Below are 19,175 nucleotides of genomic sequence, written 5' to 3'. Positions count from 1 at the left end.
AATTACATATAGACCCTTTTAGGGCCGACGTCACAATGACGTCATTTTATTAGCTGGAGGCAAAACACAATTCTCCACCACAGGGCTGTAGGCTACATTTGAGTCATATAATGCTGTCTTGTTGTGTTATTGGGAGCCAGAATAGAAGGAGTCATGGCTGAAAACTTAAACTTTATCACATGCCAGCTGCCACTGCCTATCAACAAAAACAAAGACAATTATGGTTAAATGTGTAAGATGAAAGGACATCAGAAATGCTCACGTGTTGCGCACACTTCATATCAGGTTAGGGAGAAAGTATTTACTGTTGTAGGGATGAATAACGTTGTGTGTATTAAGAGTTATCATGTCCACATAATCAGAAACTGGGGAGTAACTTTTTTAGGGCCTTAGCAAATGTTAACTTTGATAGCAAAACAAACTGGAGGAAACTCTTCAAGTGTCGTCCTCCTTTGTAATATTGACATAGTAATCAATCACAAAACTGGCCATCCCACCTTCAGCAATCCTGTCATCCAGTGACAGCATACGGGTCGGCCAGTCTGATCTTATTCAAGTAACACCTGCAGTCCGGGAGAGTGACCTGACATGGTGCGTTCTTAACTTCAGTCTGATCTACACTAAAATGAGAGCCCTGTTGGTCAAAGAAACGGAGCGTTATATTTCTATATGAAGTAACAAAGGGTTAAGTTAATCACACATTCACTACGCTAGTCGCTTTGCTAGCTTTCGCTAGTCGGATAACCAAATGGTACATTCCAACAGTGTTATGAATTTAAGAATAGTCCAGTTTGTGTGAGAGTGTGCTCCAACACTGAGAATGAGTATTTCTGAATGCACTACTTGCTTCATCTTCCTCCATCGTCTAAAACAAGCCAACAGAACTTTCTAGCTAGCACTGGCTAATGTCTGTGGAGAATTGTTTTACCTCCAGCTAACCCCCGCCCACCAAAAAACATCATATTGTTTACTAACAGTAAAAGGGTCTATGCTGGTAGCCTAAAATGTAGTGACACTCCAGGATTATATGGTCACGGTTTGCCTAAAATGAACAATGACAGCAATATAGTCCACGATGACCAGCGCTAAAATCAACCTGCGTAGTTGTCCCTCCATTGTGACATTAGAAGGTGTCACATTCATCTTGCAGGTGTACTCTTCTTCAACGTTTTGTTTACTTCTTGGATTTTGCCTGCATGGAAATTCTGACCAATCAAGAGCAGCTTTCTTGCACAGGCATTTTAGCTGGTCTGCTTGTAAATGCTGCAGAGAGAACACGAACTGACTCTAGGCAATTATGCAACTTTCTAACAAAATTAGTCCCTGAAAGCAAGCGAACTCTAGATGTGAAAGCACCCTCACTTTCGCTGGCAATCATGTTTACAAACAGTAACCACCAATCTTGCACAGTTTACCTTTAACAAGCGTAAAGTTATGGATAGGTGTTTGGTAAATCGGTATGAAGAGAGCAAGGAGAATACATCTGATTATGCTGTTATTTCTCACACCCCTCTCCCCAGTTTCAAGAAATAGGCAATTTGTTAAACAAATTGAAGGATGAGGGGAATAATATATAAACAACCCTCACATTTTCTCTAATGTGTGTTTCCAAAAAAAAAAAAAAAAGTTAACAAATTGAATAATTTCTGCTAACAAGGGGAATGTAATTCATCTCCATACCCTCTTCAACTTGGTGCTGATTGCAAGCATAGAGTGGCCTCAACCTCTATACAAAATCACATAAAGTGGATGCACTCCAATGATTTTGATCAGATTTATCCCCACTGAGGCCATTCCAATCACATTAGAAATAAATTCGCATGCCCCACTTTTCTTCCACAGCCCTTTCCATTCAATTCAGCCTTGAAAAATTGGTTGGAATGCCACCTGATGGGCGACTTAATTCTCATTGTGGTGCTCCTTTCAGGGAGCTGAATAAAGTTTCTCATTTTAGTTTTAGATTTGCTGCCTCTCTGGTTTTGAATGACGTCTGTAGGGTACTACATGGATAGGCTGCTCAGTAAGGGGTGTTTTAGCCAAGCGACAACAAAGTTAGGCCAGTATGCATTTGTTTTTAATTGTAGGTCATCACATTGAGGTCATATAAGCATGTCCAGTCTCTTGGCATTAAACTCTGCGTGGCCTAGTTTAAGTACATTATCTCTTTCTGTTTCTTATCCTTCTTTATTTCTCTCACAGCTTAAACCCTTCTCTTTCTTTCTGCTTATACACTTAAGGTCTCATCTGACCTGTAAACAAGCCACGCAAGTCAATAAAGTCTACATGGATTTAGTCATGAGCCTGTTGTGAACATTTGAAACACAACTACTGGTATACATGCAGTGTCATGCACGCACGCACAGGGCACAGAAGCAAACATGCTGTGTGGTTGTAGCCAGACAGCTCATTTAGAACAGCCTTCAGTCCTATTCGGGTGAGATTAATTTTAGAGGCTGACTAATGTAGTAATTGTCACAGCATGTTAGTGGTTTTTCAGTCCCAACCAAATCTCATGTTAGTAATTTTTATGCTGTCTGTGTGTGTGTGTGTGTGTGTGTGTGTGTGTTCTGGCAGTAGGAAAAAAAACTAAAAATACCAGTATCTCCCCTGTCATGCCAGGTAAACAGAGTCCATTCTAATTGAATACCACTTGGTTTTGTTTTTGTTAATTGTTTTTCTGTTTCCTGGTGGGAGAGATTTTCTTTTTTAGGTTTTATCTCCATGGAAGCACTTAGCAAAGCTTTTAGCCTCACCTTCCTTGACCACTATTGTGTCTATGTAAAGCCCTCCACACAGACCTCAACATCAACAGGACCTGTAAAATGAGGTGGCCAGAACACAAAACCCATTAAAACTTTTTGAGACACTTGCAGATCTTGAGTATATTGGTCTGTCTACTCCCTGGATATTGTCAAACATGGCCATCACCTATTTAGCTGTCAAGGTGGATGGGGAGTGTTTATTTGGTATAATTGTGAGGAAATGAGACCACATTCTCTCAGAAACACTATTAACTATTTAGGGAACAATTATGCTTCAGCTCAAGTGCTTGTCAGATGGTCAAACAGCAGTTGAATCAATTTGGGGCTCTGTTTCTTTGACTTTATCAAACTGACGATCTGACACTCAGAGACCCACTTCACACTGTGATGGGCCATGTGTGCAGGGGTGGGAAAGTAAGATGGGTTTACGTGCAGGTCTTTAAAAGGAAAGGCAGGTTTATCTCTAGCACTTTTCAACAATAAGGTAATTCAAAGTGCTTTACATAAAACATTAAGTCTTAAAAAGCATTAAATTTAAGGCTGCATAAAGTATTAAAAATCTTAACTTTATGTTCATTAATAGCAGTTATAAAATGTTTGTGTATCAGATTGCGGGCTGTCAGGAGAAATTACACCCCTATAAACTAGAAGTGTGATTGTTTTGGCAGTGGATTGTGCATCTGTGAGACCTGTAGCAAACACTGTCACTACTGCTCGCTACAGTAGCTGCTGGGACACACTGAAAAAGATGTGATATGATAATAAAAAAAATCATTCTGAGACAAGGTTACAGTATCCTCCATGTGGAGGTTGCATTAGACTTTCTCATTGTCCGTCAATTTGACAGACAGGGTCATAAAAATTCCATCATAATCTGTTATTTCCTGTTATTTTAATTTTCATTAATTTTGTTTCTTTTTCATTCACTTTTTGGGTGAAAAACAAAGCTGTAAGAGTGCAGGAATGTCACTGTTGAGGTATCAAAAAAGTTAAACTTTTGCACACCTGTAGGTCAACAGGAGCATAGAGAAGACCATGGGCCAACTATAATAGTGCAAATAACTCCCACACACTCCATCTTGTACATTTGCAATAATATGAAATTTATTTGGGATGGCATTTCGGTGCAGAGACCTTCATCAGGTTATCTTATATGTTAAATGTTTTGGTGTGATGTACCTGGTTGTCAAAAGTATAGATTCTGAATATTTTAAACGGTTTCAATACTAATTTTCGGCAGTATCGATACTACCTCCTCGCTCTCTCGTCTTAAGTAAGGATAAAGTAAGGATCTACTGGAGCAAAGAAATGTCCAGTTTCACACACACACAGACACACACACACACACACACACACACACACACACACACACATATCCAGTATGTGTATTTTTATACACACAAAAGAAAAGGACACCAGAACAAAATCTCGGTACAACCGCTGAGTATGTAACACACACAACTCCCATCCCAAAAGTATCAATTTAAGAGTAAATAAAATAAAATAAAATAAAATGAAATAATAAATAAATGAGAGAGGAAAACAATGTTCAACATAACATTTTATCCCCACCGTAGTTCAGAGTTTTACTGGCCCCTTGTATATTCTTCCTGGCCCAAGTAAAAAAAGAGAGAGAGAGAGAAAAACTTCATTACATTTAACTTCATTTCATTTAACTCCATTATACCTCACCGTGGTGCGTGATGGTGTATACAGCAGTCCTCGCAGAAGCTGATGTATGATGTCACAGCCTCTGTGTACTCATCCACTTCTTAGCTGACCTCCCAACAGGTTTACAGAGCTTTAACTTCTGCCTGTATGAGGGAATCAGGTGGAGGTGGCGTGGTCAGAGTGGCACAGTGCAGTGCAGGGGACAGCGTGATAGGCGTTGTTAACAGTTGTGTAATAGTGATCCAGGATATTCTTCTCTCTGGTCAGACATTTTATAAACTGTATTTGGGGAGTTCATGGGTGAGGTTACCTTTGTTAAAGTCGCCAAGGACAGTAACTAAGGAGTCTGGGTAAGTCCGCTCCACACACAGTAGCTATCTGGTTGGCGAGCGTGCGCTGTGCTTCCTGCACGTTGGCCTGCGGTGGGATGTAAACACCGACCAGAATGAATGAAACAAATTCACGGGGGAGTAAAAAGGTTTGCAGTGGATGAAAAAAGATTCCTGATCAGGAGAGCAGTGCTGCTGGATCACTGTCACGTCATTACACCAGCCACTGTTAGTATAAAAACAGGTACCGCCACCTTTAGTTTTGCCGGAGAGTTCCGTGTTACGATCCGCTCTGAAGAGTTGGAAGCCTGCCAGCTGCAGCGCAGAGTCCGGTATCGATCCACATAGCCACGCACAAAAGTGCAGATGTAGAAAGTATTCGTTTTTCACCATCAGTAGCTGAAGTTCATCCAGTTTATTGGCCAGCGAACGCACGTTGGAGAGAAATATAGGCTACCTGGCAGCGGTGTGCGGTGTCCGCGTTGGCGGAGACGCACAAGCGCACCGGCACGTTTCCCCTTCCTCCGGCGTTTCACTGCACGAGCAAAGGTGAGGGCACCTTTGGCCAAAAAGCCCAATAAATCCACTGAAAGCTCGAGAAAAGTGGGATAAAAATCGCTGGAGTTGGAGCTGGAGTCCCCTGACAAAAAAAAAAGCCTTACAGCGTCCTGTCAGTCAACTTGCCCGACATACTTTTTGACCGGCCCCGGGCCATCGGACCATTGCTTATGTCGAACCCTGGGAAAATAAATAAAGAAAAATAAGAGGGGAAATAAAATCAGAAATTACAGACTGAGGATCGTGTAAGTGCAAAACAATACACTTCGGTTTAAGAACATATTTTTTATTTTATTTTTAAACATATTTTACATATTGTACAAATTTGGATAACAACAAGAAAAAAAAACTTAGACGGATTTGGACATCACTTATAGCATATCCCCGGGTACTTCCAACATGTGGGTTAAGTCTGTCCTCTCTAGATAACTCATGAAAGGACCCCAGATGTTGTTAAAGAGTGATTGATTACCCCTGATAGCATATATGTCATTTTTCCAAGGGCAGAGTTGTTAATAGTTCAGATATATTTATCTTTTAATGTATGCCGTCAATGTCAATTTTTTCCTTAGAGTATTGAAAATAGTTTTGAATATCTATTTTTTTTCAAGGCACTGTATCGATGTTAGAAATTCCAGTATTATAACAACACTAACACACCAGGTATTAACAGTTTTGTGATGGCTGGACAACACGTGCAAATGGAAGTTTGTATGAAACTGGATTAAACCTGGATTTTAAAAGAAAGTATTACTTGTTTACTTCGTATTGGCATCGCTCTTGATTACACTGACTTTGAACTGAATCAACCTCCTGCCACATTCAACAAGTGTCCTCACCATGCAGCCAGTATATTAATGTTTCTAATTTCATAAAAAGGTCACTTCTAGTTGTTTTACAAAGTGATGTAAGACACTTGTGAACAGGTTACATTTGTACATTTCTGAATATTGTTGTGTCTTGAGGATCAGTCTTGCTGTCTGTGTTTGCATCAGAGAGGTCATTTAAAGGACGGTGTTGTAGCTATATGGTTCCCTGTGGTCTCCCTCTGACTCTGTCTGTCCTTTAGCTAGATGGCTCCCCACGGTCTCAGACCATCATGCTCAGCCTCAGGCCCTCTCTGTCCTCTCCTTCTCTCTATCACTGCCCCCCTTTCCTCCCGTTTCCCCCTCATTTTCCTCCTGTTATCTTGCCCCTCTTTTTGTCTCCTGCTTTTATGTCCTTGAAGAGGTAATGACCGTCTGTCTGTCATTTCGCTCTTTTCTTCTCATCGTTCTCTCTTATTCCTTTCTTCTTATTCTCAACTTTCTCCTCTCCTTCTCACTCTGTCCACTTCTGAGCTACCTGTCAATTTTAGGATTAAGTTGAATATTTTAATCAGAACTGTTGGGTCTGGAGCCCCGGCTACATTTCTGATTTTCGACCTCCCTGTCTGCCTGGGCTTTAGCAAACCCTGCCAGTGAAAATCAGGTTAGCAGACTTTAACTTTGAAACACAAGTCATGTCATATAATTCTACTCGAGGAACTCACTGCGTGCAGTGGATAAATGAGACAAACAGCTTGATTAAACAACACAGCACAATTATAAAGATGAAAACATGAACATCAAACATTTTAATGTGACACAGTGACATTTTTAGAATAATTTATAATCGTCTCTTTTTTGTGTGTTCGCCGTGAAGCACTTTGTAGCTGTTGTTTTGAAAGATGCCATAAGAATAAAGTTATTTTTATTAGTATTATTATTCTCCTGGCTCTCCTGTCTTCCGTCTCTGTTGTTGCTCTCCATCTTCCCCGCAGTAATGTCTCCTGACAACACAAGGTCATATTAAAGTGCCGTGCGCTCTGGGGGTGCTGCCATAGGACACACCAAGTTTATCACAGACGCGTAGAGGGAAGAGGAGATCACAGTACCTGCTGCATGCATGACAACTTTATTGCACATACACACACAGTAGCAAAACCAGCAACAAACTCATAAATGCACATAAAACACTTGCAAACACACATTAACTTTTATTGAGACAGCCAGAGAAGCACACACACAAACACCTTTTGTATGTTGTCATCCTTTAGGCTCTATGTATTGCTTTTGCGGGAATAGGGTCCCTTAGATAAATCACTGCTGTCTGCAGTGTCCCCGGTAATGTGTAACATGGTGTCTTGTTGCTTGTGTTTAGGAACCTGGCAGAGAGGAGGCCTTGCTGCAACAACTGAGAGAGAAAGACGAGCTGATTCTCAGACTTCACAGTGAACTGGTAAGAGCCACTAACCAGCAAACACACATCATAATAACAGGCAGAACTGTGTTTGAGTGTGAGCAGCATCACCAGGAGTGTGTGGATTTTTGCAGGATGATTTTGCTTCTTTTTAAACCACCAGATCTACAATTTTCTTTTCCAGTGATGGTGTTTTGAGTTACAAAAATACTTTTTGTTATACTAAGTATTTCACCTGAATAGCATAACCAGGCGACAGCTTGGCTAAGTGTTGCCTTCCTGTCAGCTGATGTCATTCACATACACTGCGAAACATTCCAACAGGAAATACAAAGGGACTCATTCTAAATTCTTCTGTTGTCAAGTTTATGTGGTCTATTAACAGAGATCACTGGTCAGTGTTCAGCATCTTGCAAGAAAGACAAATTGAGAACAAGCAAAGTGATTGCGTCTTCATTTTAGAGAACCACTGAGACTGAAAAATATGTTGGTATTTATTGTCAGTATTTTTCTTGTTCATAGTTCTATAAAAAATAAATACAGTGCATTTACTAAACCAGATTTCTCAAAGGATTTTTTGATGACTCGTTGACTCCCCAGTGTAAAAGTAATCCTAGATAGCAGCAGCCAGACGATTGTTTTGATGATGATCATTAAGGGATATGTGCACACGATGTACAGTTAATGGAAACCTAAATGAATCCAATAAAGAAAAATGTTTCCAAAATACTGTAAAGTCTTTGTGACTGATGAAGAAACATCATCAGAGCTGATGATTTAATAGCCGAAGAAGACCTCAGGAGACTTTCACGGATCACACACACTACTTAATGAAGACTCGATCGAGAAAAATCAACGCTCAACATACAGAGTGTAACACTGTGTATGCAGTCCATAGTTTCTTAACCCAAACAACACACCCTTGTGAGTTACTCCACGTTCCCAAATAAGAATATTCTGTCCCAGTCTATGGCTGTGTGAAGTTTGTATTGGTTACAAATTTTAAACAACAAGCACACTCACATGGCTCACTCTGAATCACCCCGACTGTTTCCTACAAATTGCACATATCTGAAAAGAGACTCTCGTTTGTCGAGCTTGGAGCACAGGGTGATCTCCCTTCCACACACTTACTGTAAATCATGACGGAAAAAATAAAGTCATTATCTCTCAATAAAAAACCAAGTCTCCTCGAAGCTTATGACAAACTGCCAAAAATGAGCCGAGATCCAGCAGAAAAACTTGGTGTTCCTCGGGCTGCCTTTTAGAGTTGACTCAAACAATGAGAAACAGTCATCACTGCTTATGATGGTGATTTTAAAAAGAACTGTACTCCTGGTCAGTCTTCATTTTTATGATACACAGAATGAGAAAGTTTCACCAGAAATTTTGACAGGTGCCCGCTACTGATGCTGAGTACAAAGCAAGTTTCGATATGAGTCATCTATATGCACTGCCTGTACTGAGTGCTATGTGTGCATATTTATTGTATGTATTTACAATACATAACGATATGTTTTGATGTATAAATTATGTATGTAGAGTGGAAACTGTGGCAGTGAGAGTAAATCGTTCAGAAAATTTTAAGATCTTCCAGGTCCTCCACACTCTAGCGATGATGTCACCACTCTAGCTCTCTCCCATAGACGCTAGGGCTGTCAACAAATATTCTAAATTCGAATTTAAATTTGAATTTGAAAAAAAAAAATGGACCTTCGAATGTGAAAATTGATATTCGATTGTGGAGAAAAAAAAAAAACACCACCTCAGCTGTCCTCTTTGCGAGTGGGCGTTTGGGGAGGGGGAGAGGGGGGGGGGGCGAGCGAGAGGTCCGCGGTCATTTATAACGTAATGTTATAGATAATTGATAATAATAATTATTATTATTATAATAATAATTTTTGGGCAATTTTGACAGTCCTAATAGACGCCCATTATAAAATCTGAAATGTCTGAAAAACATCATGAAATATAAACTATGATTTTCTATGTGAGAGTATGGTCATTTTCTCGGCAATATTCCATTCATTTGAATGGAAATTCTTACAAAGTTTGTTGCGAATTTTGTAAAATGACTAGGCCAATCTCTCAGAAAAGTCATAGCACACCATTCTCAATCATCCTACTTGTTTATTATGTTTTTTGTGATTGTGCTGGCAACGCTGCAAGATGAGTTGCGTGGCAAAATTTTAGTACGGAAGAAAAATAATAATAAGAAATGTGCTAGATTACATATAGTTGCCTTGCTGTTGCAAAGCAGGTACCCAAATAAACTCGATGAGCAACAGTTGAACACAAATCTGACATCATAGATGTTCTTGGTACAGCATGTATGCATAGACGCAGCCATACCAGAAACTTTAAGCAACAGAACAATGATTCAGCTTTATGTAGCGTGTAATCCTTGATCCATCCTGTTTAATATTGGAGTCCTCACCTTACAGTACCTTAACCTTCAGACACCCTGGAGCCTCCCCACATGCCTGCCTGCATGCAGACAGTAAAGGACTCTGAGGCTCTGAAACACCTTACCATAACCATGGATGAATCCTATATTCATTCTGTACAATTACTATTATTATACATAATGACATCCCTATACCTTCATATTTAATAATTTTCCTGTGAGTGACGGAAACAGGGAGAAAACTGCACAGGGGGAAAAAACCTGTGGTTGAAGCCACCCTTGTCAAGTGGATTGATAATGCCTGGTCACATAATGCCCCTCATTACTCTATATTCATGTACTAAATATACAAATGTCCATTATGGTGACAATTATGGTAATTTGCATGACAAATAAAGAAAAAGAAAAATAGATGGTTATAATAACCATCTGCTTATAGAGATCAATTTGACCCGGACAGATGTGATCACTATAAGCACTTTTCACTGTAATAAGAGAAGCAACTCAGAGTCTCCGACACTGAGAAATGGAAGGTTTGCTTATCTAATTTTATCTCTGTCACAGTTTCTTTCTCTCCTTAACTTTGAAATTAATAATTAAAACAGCTCCAGTGTTTTTGAATTATTTGTTTTACGGGTATGAATTAAAGACTAATTGCCTTTGAAGCACTTTTTTTTCATTCCCTTTTAAGCCTTAAAAATGATATTTTTTAAAGTAAAGTTAAAAAAAAACATCTCAAAGAACTGAAAAGTTTTACTTTTGTTAAAGAGTTTTCCAAACAGCTCTATCAGTTTTCCATCTTCTAATGATGTTCTGCTTTGTGCGATACAGTAGATACAGCAGGGGGTGGAGTGACGGAAAAGACTGACCACAGACAGAGAGAGGAAATTAATGTGAGAATGGTTTTATAGTTGGCTCAGAGTCACACCATCAATATAACATGGTGTGGCACCATCATGTTTCCATCTTTGTTAACACAGACTATTTCCACCAAACTAATGTAATAGCAGAAGTACTTTTTTGGACTCCAGTCCAGCGTAGGGATGGGAAGATTTTATTGATACCAAAACAGCATGCATTATCATCTAAAATGGATGAAATAAGAGGATATGTGTACAGCATTTGTTTTCATTTAGGTTTCCTTCGCCAAAGTAAAAACCTGCTAAGGCTGCCTGCATGGCATTAACACAACAGGTTTTTTTTAACACAGGGCGCACACACTATCAGGTGAGCCAGAGGGCGCCTCAACACAGTGTATTTGAACTCTGCAACCAATGTGCTGCTCAACAAGGAAGCAGTGCCACTCCTGCATAGAGTGTTAAATACATTCCTGGAATTTACGCCCATGTTGCATAGATAGATGTTTCGCATATTTGCTGTGTGATTTCATTTTTACTTGAAGTGACCGTTTTACAGACATCACTAGCAGCACTGATGTTGTTTTTCCTCGTGAAATGGAGCCACGCTTTGGACCGTTTCTTCCTCTCCGCTATGACTCCTTCTTGTTGCAGCAGCTGTTTAGCAGCATAGACACATAAGTTTGATGTCATTCTTTTGCAATGGACAACTGTCAGAAAAACACACCAGCATCAGTAAAACGAGTTTGTAAAATCAGAGGCATACGATTTTGATGGAGCCGACAATTTCGATCCAGTTCTCGATTGGAGCCATTCATCCATTCCTTGTCCAGCCAAAAGAGAAGTTTAATGTTTTTACAAATTTGCCCCTGCAGCATGTTTGGATGTTTGGAACAACCAAATTACACTCATGAAACATGGGTGTTTAAATGCAGAACATATTGTGTCATCTGTGTTTTTTTCCACCCTTTTGGAAATTGTTGGACCATGTGCAAGAATCCTCCATACGGCGACATTTTTCGTCATTCGTCTTCTACAAGTCTGTAATTTGTCACTTGTTCTATCAAAGCAATGTAATGCAGACATAATGCCAGGCCTAAGCAGGATAATGTGCCAGTGTTATAGCGCTATTGTGAACGATGCCAGTCCAACCCACTGACTTGAGTCTCATTTGGCATCTGTTTGTTTGATGACTTTCTGGCACTCACATCTCATTTTTCTCCCTCAGGAGCACCTATCCTCCTCTCTCCTCTTTCCGCCTGGGCTGTTTTCAGCACTGTGTGCACGTAATGTAAAATTAAGAGCATTTATATTCAGATGTCAGACTTACCTGATGACTTAAATGGCCACTCAAACAGCTATGTGCACAGGTACAGTTTCCTCAGAACACAGCTGTGTCTGGAGTTACCCACCATTCAGACCTTGAGCCTTCCTCTTGTACAACACCCACGAAACAAAGGAGGAAAAAAACAGTCTATTGACACAGTTTAACAGTTAATGCAACAGTCATTTCTCTCTCTAAATTTAATTTCTACAAGCAGTGTAACATACTGTACTCTAACACACTAAAACACCTTTTTAATTGCAGTCAATAATTTCTTGCAGCTAATTTTAATAAATACACACAGCACTCTATAATTGTCTATAATGCATTTTACATTTAATTACAATATCATTTCACAAGGAAATTAAATTCACTGAATAAAACACTTTAGAAATGAACTACTTGAAATAAGCCGATTAGAAGTTATAGAAGAAATGTGATCTTTTTTTACTTAAAGATGATGGTAATTCACCGTGGCAGTCTTCAGTGGCTCAGGTTGATTGATTTGTCTGGAGGCGGCTTGATGTGATATATTTAGTGTGATAAAGACTTTTAATTATTAAAAGATTATAGTTTGTGACCATGAAGGTTATTACCCAGAATAAATTTCCACTTACTATGTCAGGAACTTTGATATGCTCTTGTGCTGGTGCAACAGATGACATAAAAATATCAATATTCTGTATATCAAACTGATCCAAAGGCTGTCAAAAATTCTCCTCAGCTGTGTCTGAGATGGAAAACAAGAATAAATTGATGAGTATAAATTAGATTAGTGGAAATCTACACTCAGTGGCCACTTTATTAGGCACACTTGTAATATCTAATGTAATGTAATCTAATCTAATCTAAGAACAAAGGGGGGAGAATATTATAAAGCAGTCCACAGCTCTCCACCACTGTAAACTACAACCTCAAAAACACACCTACAGTTGAGTTAACCTCTCTGACCGTATGAAACAGCTGAACAAGACAACCATTTGAACTTGAACTAGCCAACTTAAAGGGACAGTTCACTCCAAAACAAAAATACATATTTTCTACTTATCTGTAGTGCTATTTATCAATCTAGATCAGTCATACGTAACGTGCAGCCTGCGGGCCAAATCTGGCCCGCGATATGGTGGCAGGTGGCTTACCCAGCTGTTTCCTAATTCACAATAAAAATAAATTGATTCACACTGGGATTTTATTTTTCGCAAATATGGTACCAGAGTGCATCAAAGATATCCAAATAGAGCTTGTTTAAAATAAAAAGTGTCAGGGGAGGATCCGCCTGGACCCCCCGACAGTGGTCCAGGCTAAGCCCCAAATGTCCTCAAATCCAAGAAACGCCCCTGCATACACCTGACCTACGCGTGTTGCTGCAGCTGGCCCCTGGACTCAGGTCATTTTGCAAAAGTGGCCCCCAGGCAAAGCATGTTGAGTATCCCTGATCAAGATTGTTTTGGTGTGAGTTGCCAAGTGTTGGAGATAACGGCTATGGAGATGTCGGCCTTCTCTCCAATATAATGGAACTAGATGGCACCCGACTTGTGGTGCTCAAAGTGCTAAAAAAATACATTTGAAAACTCAACAGCAATGTCTCTTTCTAGAACTCATGACCTGATTACTCAAGATAATCCACAGACCTTGTAGTCAACAGTTTCATATTCAGTAGAAACTACTTTCTTCCTACCGAGATACACCCTACTGTGCAGATAGAAGCATGTATCTGCTGCTAGCTAACCTAGCATCATTGAGCTGGCTAATGTTAAAGCTCAGCCGAGAAGGACGCCATTAATGTTTACATCTTGTGCTGTCACTAGCACGAGCCTTTCGTTCATGAGTCAATGCACACTTTCTGCTATCTAGTTCCATTGTAATAGAGAGGAAAACATGGATTTGGGGGTGAACAGTCCCTTCAAAGGATAAGGCTGGTGATATCCTATATTTTTGTTAATGCCCGTAAGTCCTGTGAAAACAAATAATTCATCAGTCCGTCTCTCAACACTTTCTCAGCTCCCCAGTCTCTCTACAGCTTTCAGCACCAAGCCTTTCCATTCTTACTGAAGATATACATTTTTGAAAACAGGTCACATATATATAGTTCCAGTTTAACAAGGATGTGAAGTTGCCGAAAACAGCAAGGAAGTGCATATTTTAGCAAGCGTCGCTAAAACAGCAGTAAATAGTGCTTTGTGGTAGTGAATATTTCCAGCCGCAGATTTGTTGCAGCAGTGAGTATTTACAGCAGCAGGACGCTGTATATGGGATTCAATCAAAATAAACTAGAAGGGCTGTTCATGGTAATGAACGAACATATCAGCCGGTGCAACAGCGTGGCTCACTGATGTGTTTTTAATGGGCTTTGGACAACAATAGAGGTCTGTGACAGAGGGAATAAGTTAAACTGTATCAGGCTTTAGATACACAAGCAATACTTGTTAGGAGCATTAAGTCATTGTTTAGGATTTTTTGATATTAACAAAAATATAGAATATCACATGCCTGATCCTTTAAAGGAATACTTCACCCCCCAGATGATCAATGATCATCACTGTTTGAATCGCATGCCTCTCTGGCGAACTAAGGGTGGGAGTTTGCTAAGGGTTCACACCTGCCCTGTTTGGTTCACTTCAATAGAACTTAAGTTTGTTTACCCCCTAAGTGCAGCTCGTTTGGGCAGGTGTGAACACAGCAATCACACTCAGGTGCGCACCAAAACAACACGACCGAGACCTTCGTCAAGATATGGTCTTGATCTGGTCACAAACTCTGGTGCGGTTTGTTTGTGGTGAAGTGTGTTCCGACCTCTCTCCGAACCAACTGCAGTCACATGACACATTGTTTGGGTTAAACATGAGCATGTTACAGTCCTGGAGGATTATTAATGTGCGCCTCCTCCTGTACTGCCTTAATATGCACATTCAGCACATCCAATGCATCAAAACATTGTTTTCTAGTTGGAGCCGCGCCTCGTTTTCAAACTGCGTGGTTTGCCTAAGGTAACCAATGCAAGCAATATAGTCCATGATGACCGGCGCTAAAATCAACCTGTGTAGTTGTCCCTCCATTGGAAAGTGTCACATTTATCTTGCAAGTGTACTCTTCTTTAACGTTTTGTTTACTTCCTGGATTATTGCATGGAAATTCTGACCAATCAAGAGCAGCTTTCTTGCACAAGGCATTTGATCTGGTCCACTTGTAAATGCTGCCGTGAGAACATGAACCAACTCTAGGAAAACCTTGTAACAAAATTAGTCCCTGATTTGGACCAAAACAAGGGAACTCCAGGTCTGAAAGAATCCAAAATGGAGAAAATTGTTGATGCAGTGAAGTCAAAGGTGACAGCTTATAACAACAGCTAAAAAATATCAAATTATCCATTTACAAACTCTCACACAACTTGTGCAGTATAATCTAAGTTTCATTTATCCAGTTGTATGCTCAGTACTTCCCAAACAGACAGCCCTTTCTGATGGGGAACTGAATAGAAAGTGAAACTTATCAATGCTCTCTTCAAAGCCAGACTCCATTGACAAAATTTTACCTCCCTGAACACAGGAGTTGCTGTTCTATTGCTACTTCAATCAGTTAGTTTGTTTGTTATTGTGTGACTGTTTAAAGGGTTAGTTTGTATTCAACACAATAACTCAACCAAACTAACTAACTAACTGAAGCAGCGGTAGACCAGCAGTTACTGTGTTCAGAAACAACAAAACAAAATTACTGTTTTTGTCAAAGGTTTCTGGTGGCTTTAAAAACAGTGATATTATGGCTGAATCTGAACATACCCTTTAAAACAGCAAAGGCACACATTAACACAAACAAAGTAACAAATTGGCAGGGGTAGACCAGCAACCCATGGTTCAGTGAGGTAGAATTACCCTTTTTGTCAGTGAAGTCTGGCTTTGAGGAGAGCATAGATAAGTTTCACTTTCAGTTACCTGTTGGAAAGGGCTGTCTGTTTGGGAAGTAATGAGCGTACAACAGGATAAATGAGCCTTGGATTATACTGCACAAGTTGTGTGAGAGTTTGTTAAATGATGTTTTGATATTTTTTGCTCTTGTTATATGGAGACCTCTGTGTCTGAAATTCCTCAAGAATTTTCTTTGTTTTTGGATTCTTTGTTCACCAGGCATGCATTTCAAATAGTTTACTTCATGAATTCAAAGCAACAGCAGGTGGGTAATTGATAAACAAATGGTCATTTGGGGGATGAAGTATTTCTTTAAGTCTCCAAATTTATATACAGTTCAATCGCCTCCCTCTATTTACTTTGTGTCCACTTCTTTTCTTTCCTTTCTCTCATTACCCCTAAACTTCTTGTTTCTTTTTTTCTCCCTCTCTGTCTCTCTCCCATATGGTGACACGGTGAAACCACCAAATGTTCTTTTCTTTTTTTCCCCCTACATCACACATGGATCCATCAATCAGTCTTTGGGCCATGCAGTGGCTTGTGCATGCACAAACACACACAGATGCTGATCAGCCTTGAATGTGTGAGTGAGTGTATTCATCTGTTTGGCACTTCTCTCTGACAGGGATGTTCTGGCTCCTGCCACCAGCTGGATTTGATTTCCAGACATGTACTGCTGCTCGTGTGTTTTTACGAGCACAAGTGGGCATATATCTATGTGCGTGTGCGTGTATTGATAAATCGTCTCATACCAGCCTGTATCCTCACTGCAGCCGCAGCTTAACCTTATTTTTAACTGCCTCATATGTCCTTGGAACAAAGGTTATTCTGTCATTGCTTCAAATTCCTATAGTTGTGCATTTGTGTGGCCATGTTGTCCTTGAGAGTAGTTGTGAGGGTGTATGTGTCTATGTGGGAAAGTCTAAAAGGGATACCTTGACTGCCGCAGCTAAGTTAAAGTGCAGCATTTTGAAGGAAAGGGCAGCTCATAGCCAACGCTCTGCTCGCTCTGCCTCCGTCTGTAAATCTGCCAGTGAAAACCTATTAATTATCTCCTAGAAGGACCTGCTAGCTGGCTGGCCATCACTAGCTGTCACTTTTTATGAGTTTTCTCCTCTCTCTGCTGGTGCATTTTGTTGAAGGACCGTGCACCAACTGCAACATTTAGCTGCGGAAAACCTCCTTTGCTTTTCATGTGGGCACGGGCATGACTAATGAAAACAGGTTTTTAACTTAATCTGTCAGCTCGCTTCTGCTGGATTTCAAGAGGGTGGTGTATTGGGTTTCGAGGTATATCATAAATTAACTCCCTGTCTTTCTCCTTGCCATTAACCCATCCTTACACCTTGTCCTAATTTGGGTGATTCATTTTAATCAAGGTTAATGAATTTCTCAATATTTCATAACCGCTGCAACTTTCAACCCACTCTGTTCCCCCGGCCCGTGAGTAGTGTAGGGCGAGCGTGTCAGGATGATTAGTGACATCGTCATAAAATGCTCCCGGTGGAAATAGTGCTGGGTTCCTCTCATTCAGAGGACTTGCAAACTGCCTTTTCAAAATGATCACATAGTGGTAACAGGAGTCGGGAGGTTCCTAGTCAAGGTAAAAGTGTTGTATTTTGAAGGACAGGGCAAACAGTTTTCTCTCTGCACCTCCGTCTGTAAATCTGCCAGAGGAAACCTATTAATTATCTCCTAGAAGGACCTTTCAAGCAGGCTGGCCAGTGCTAGCTGTCACATTTTATGAATTCTTCTCTACTGGTGCACTTTGAGGATGGTTTCTGCTCCAGTATTTGGCTATAGAAAAGTTCTCCTGCAATTCAGCCCAGTTTTATGACCTCTTGGATTTCCAGGAGAGGCAGCTGAAGGGGAGAAAAGGATTTGGCTTTGTTGAGGTTGTTCAGAGCTGCAGTACTATTTTTCTTCTTCTTTTGATAGCTAGTTAAGCATAGAAGCCAACTAAACTAAGTGTTGTGAGTGGAGGCAAGGCATAAGTCTGCTGGGAGAGCGTTTAGTTGTTCTGGTTTATTTGTATTTGATGTTCTTTCTCTGTGAGATTTTGGACACGGCTGATGGGTGTGGGTTTGTTTTGTATGCAGGAGAGTGCCAAAGCTGCCCTGAAGATGAAAGACTGCCAAATGACTGACCGCGCAACACAGACAGAGCACATGGGGCCAGAGGTGAGATACACACAGACCACACACACCCTCTGTCTTTTGCTCTGCCAGACACAAACACACAAACAGTGCACTGTTGCACTGGAAATGTGCTTTATCTCAGAACACCTGAGTCATTAAGATTGCAAATCACTAAATGAAGCTCTGTTACAATAACAAAAATCTTCATTGCCTTCCTCCTCTATGCTCTTACTTTGTTGTCCTATCTGTGGCAATGTATTTTATGCTGAGCCGCAGCTGCCATCCCCCACCCTTCCTCCATTCGTTTCTTTCCCATCTCTTTAAGAGCATCTGTTCACATTGAGCTAAAGCTCTAATCCATCTTACTCATTCTAAAGATGTTGTACTGCAGTGACATTCATATTATAGTCCACTACCTGCTCTTCCCCTCCTTTCTCCAATTCCTGCAGTGCTGAGAGAGGGTGCTGTGCTGCTTCCTACCTCGGCCCTCGGTTGACATGGCCTCTTTGCCTTCACTTGGGGCTGACAGTATGGGAACGCAGCAGACTTAATGGATGACTGTCTAAAAATGGCTGCCTGTAACGGAAACAGGAGCAGAGTTTTGGGGTCTGTTTCTTTGTTTCCTTCCTTTAAAACACTTTTTTTTTCATATTCTGGAAAACTTCTTTTATACCTCTAATCCTACTGCTTTTTAAGTTGGCGAGAAACATTGTTAAAGAGGGAAAGCTGTGTCATTGTTAGCGAGTGGGTGCACAATACCAACACTAACACACGCGCACATGCACACAGATAATGTTTGACTTTACTCATACAATGTCAAGTGCAAATTAACAGAACATAACAGAAATAAAACTTTCTCTCTGTGGATTTTCGTGAACATACTGCAGAACACCAAGTCACTTTTTCTGCAACAATGTTTTATTTTAGTAAAAGTAGCAATAATAAAGGCGGCACGGTGGTGCAGTGGTTAGCATTGTAGCCTCAATGCAAGAGGGTACCTGGTTTGG

The 19,175-nt window shown here is 40.3% G+C and overlaps 1 protein-coding gene across 2 annotated transcripts in view; it reads left to right on the top strand.

The window, feature by feature from the left end:
* Positions 1–19,175, top strand: part of ccser1 (coiled-coil serine-rich protein 1) — a 188,157-nt gene that overhangs the window by 83,440 nt on the left and 85,542 nt on the right. For both annotated transcript variants that reach the window (XM_033619613.2, XM_033619612.2), the window contains 2 exons: positions 7,502–7,579; positions 18,130–18,210. In XM_033619613.2, the coding sequence (XP_033475504.1) occupies positions 7,502–7,579; positions 18,130–18,210 (159 nt within the window). The remainder of the gene's footprint in view (positions 1–7,501; positions 7,580–18,129; positions 18,211–19,175) is intronic.

This window comes from Epinephelus lanceolatus, chromosome 9, assembly GCF_041903045.1.
Source record: "Epinephelus lanceolatus isolate andai-2023 chromosome 9, ASM4190304v1, whole genome shotgun sequence".
NCBI lineage: Eukaryota > Metazoa > Chordata > Actinopteri > Perciformes > Serranidae > Epinephelus > Epinephelus lanceolatus.
Note: the sequence above shows the minus strand (reverse complement) of the source record. Positions and strands in the feature narration are given on the sequence as shown.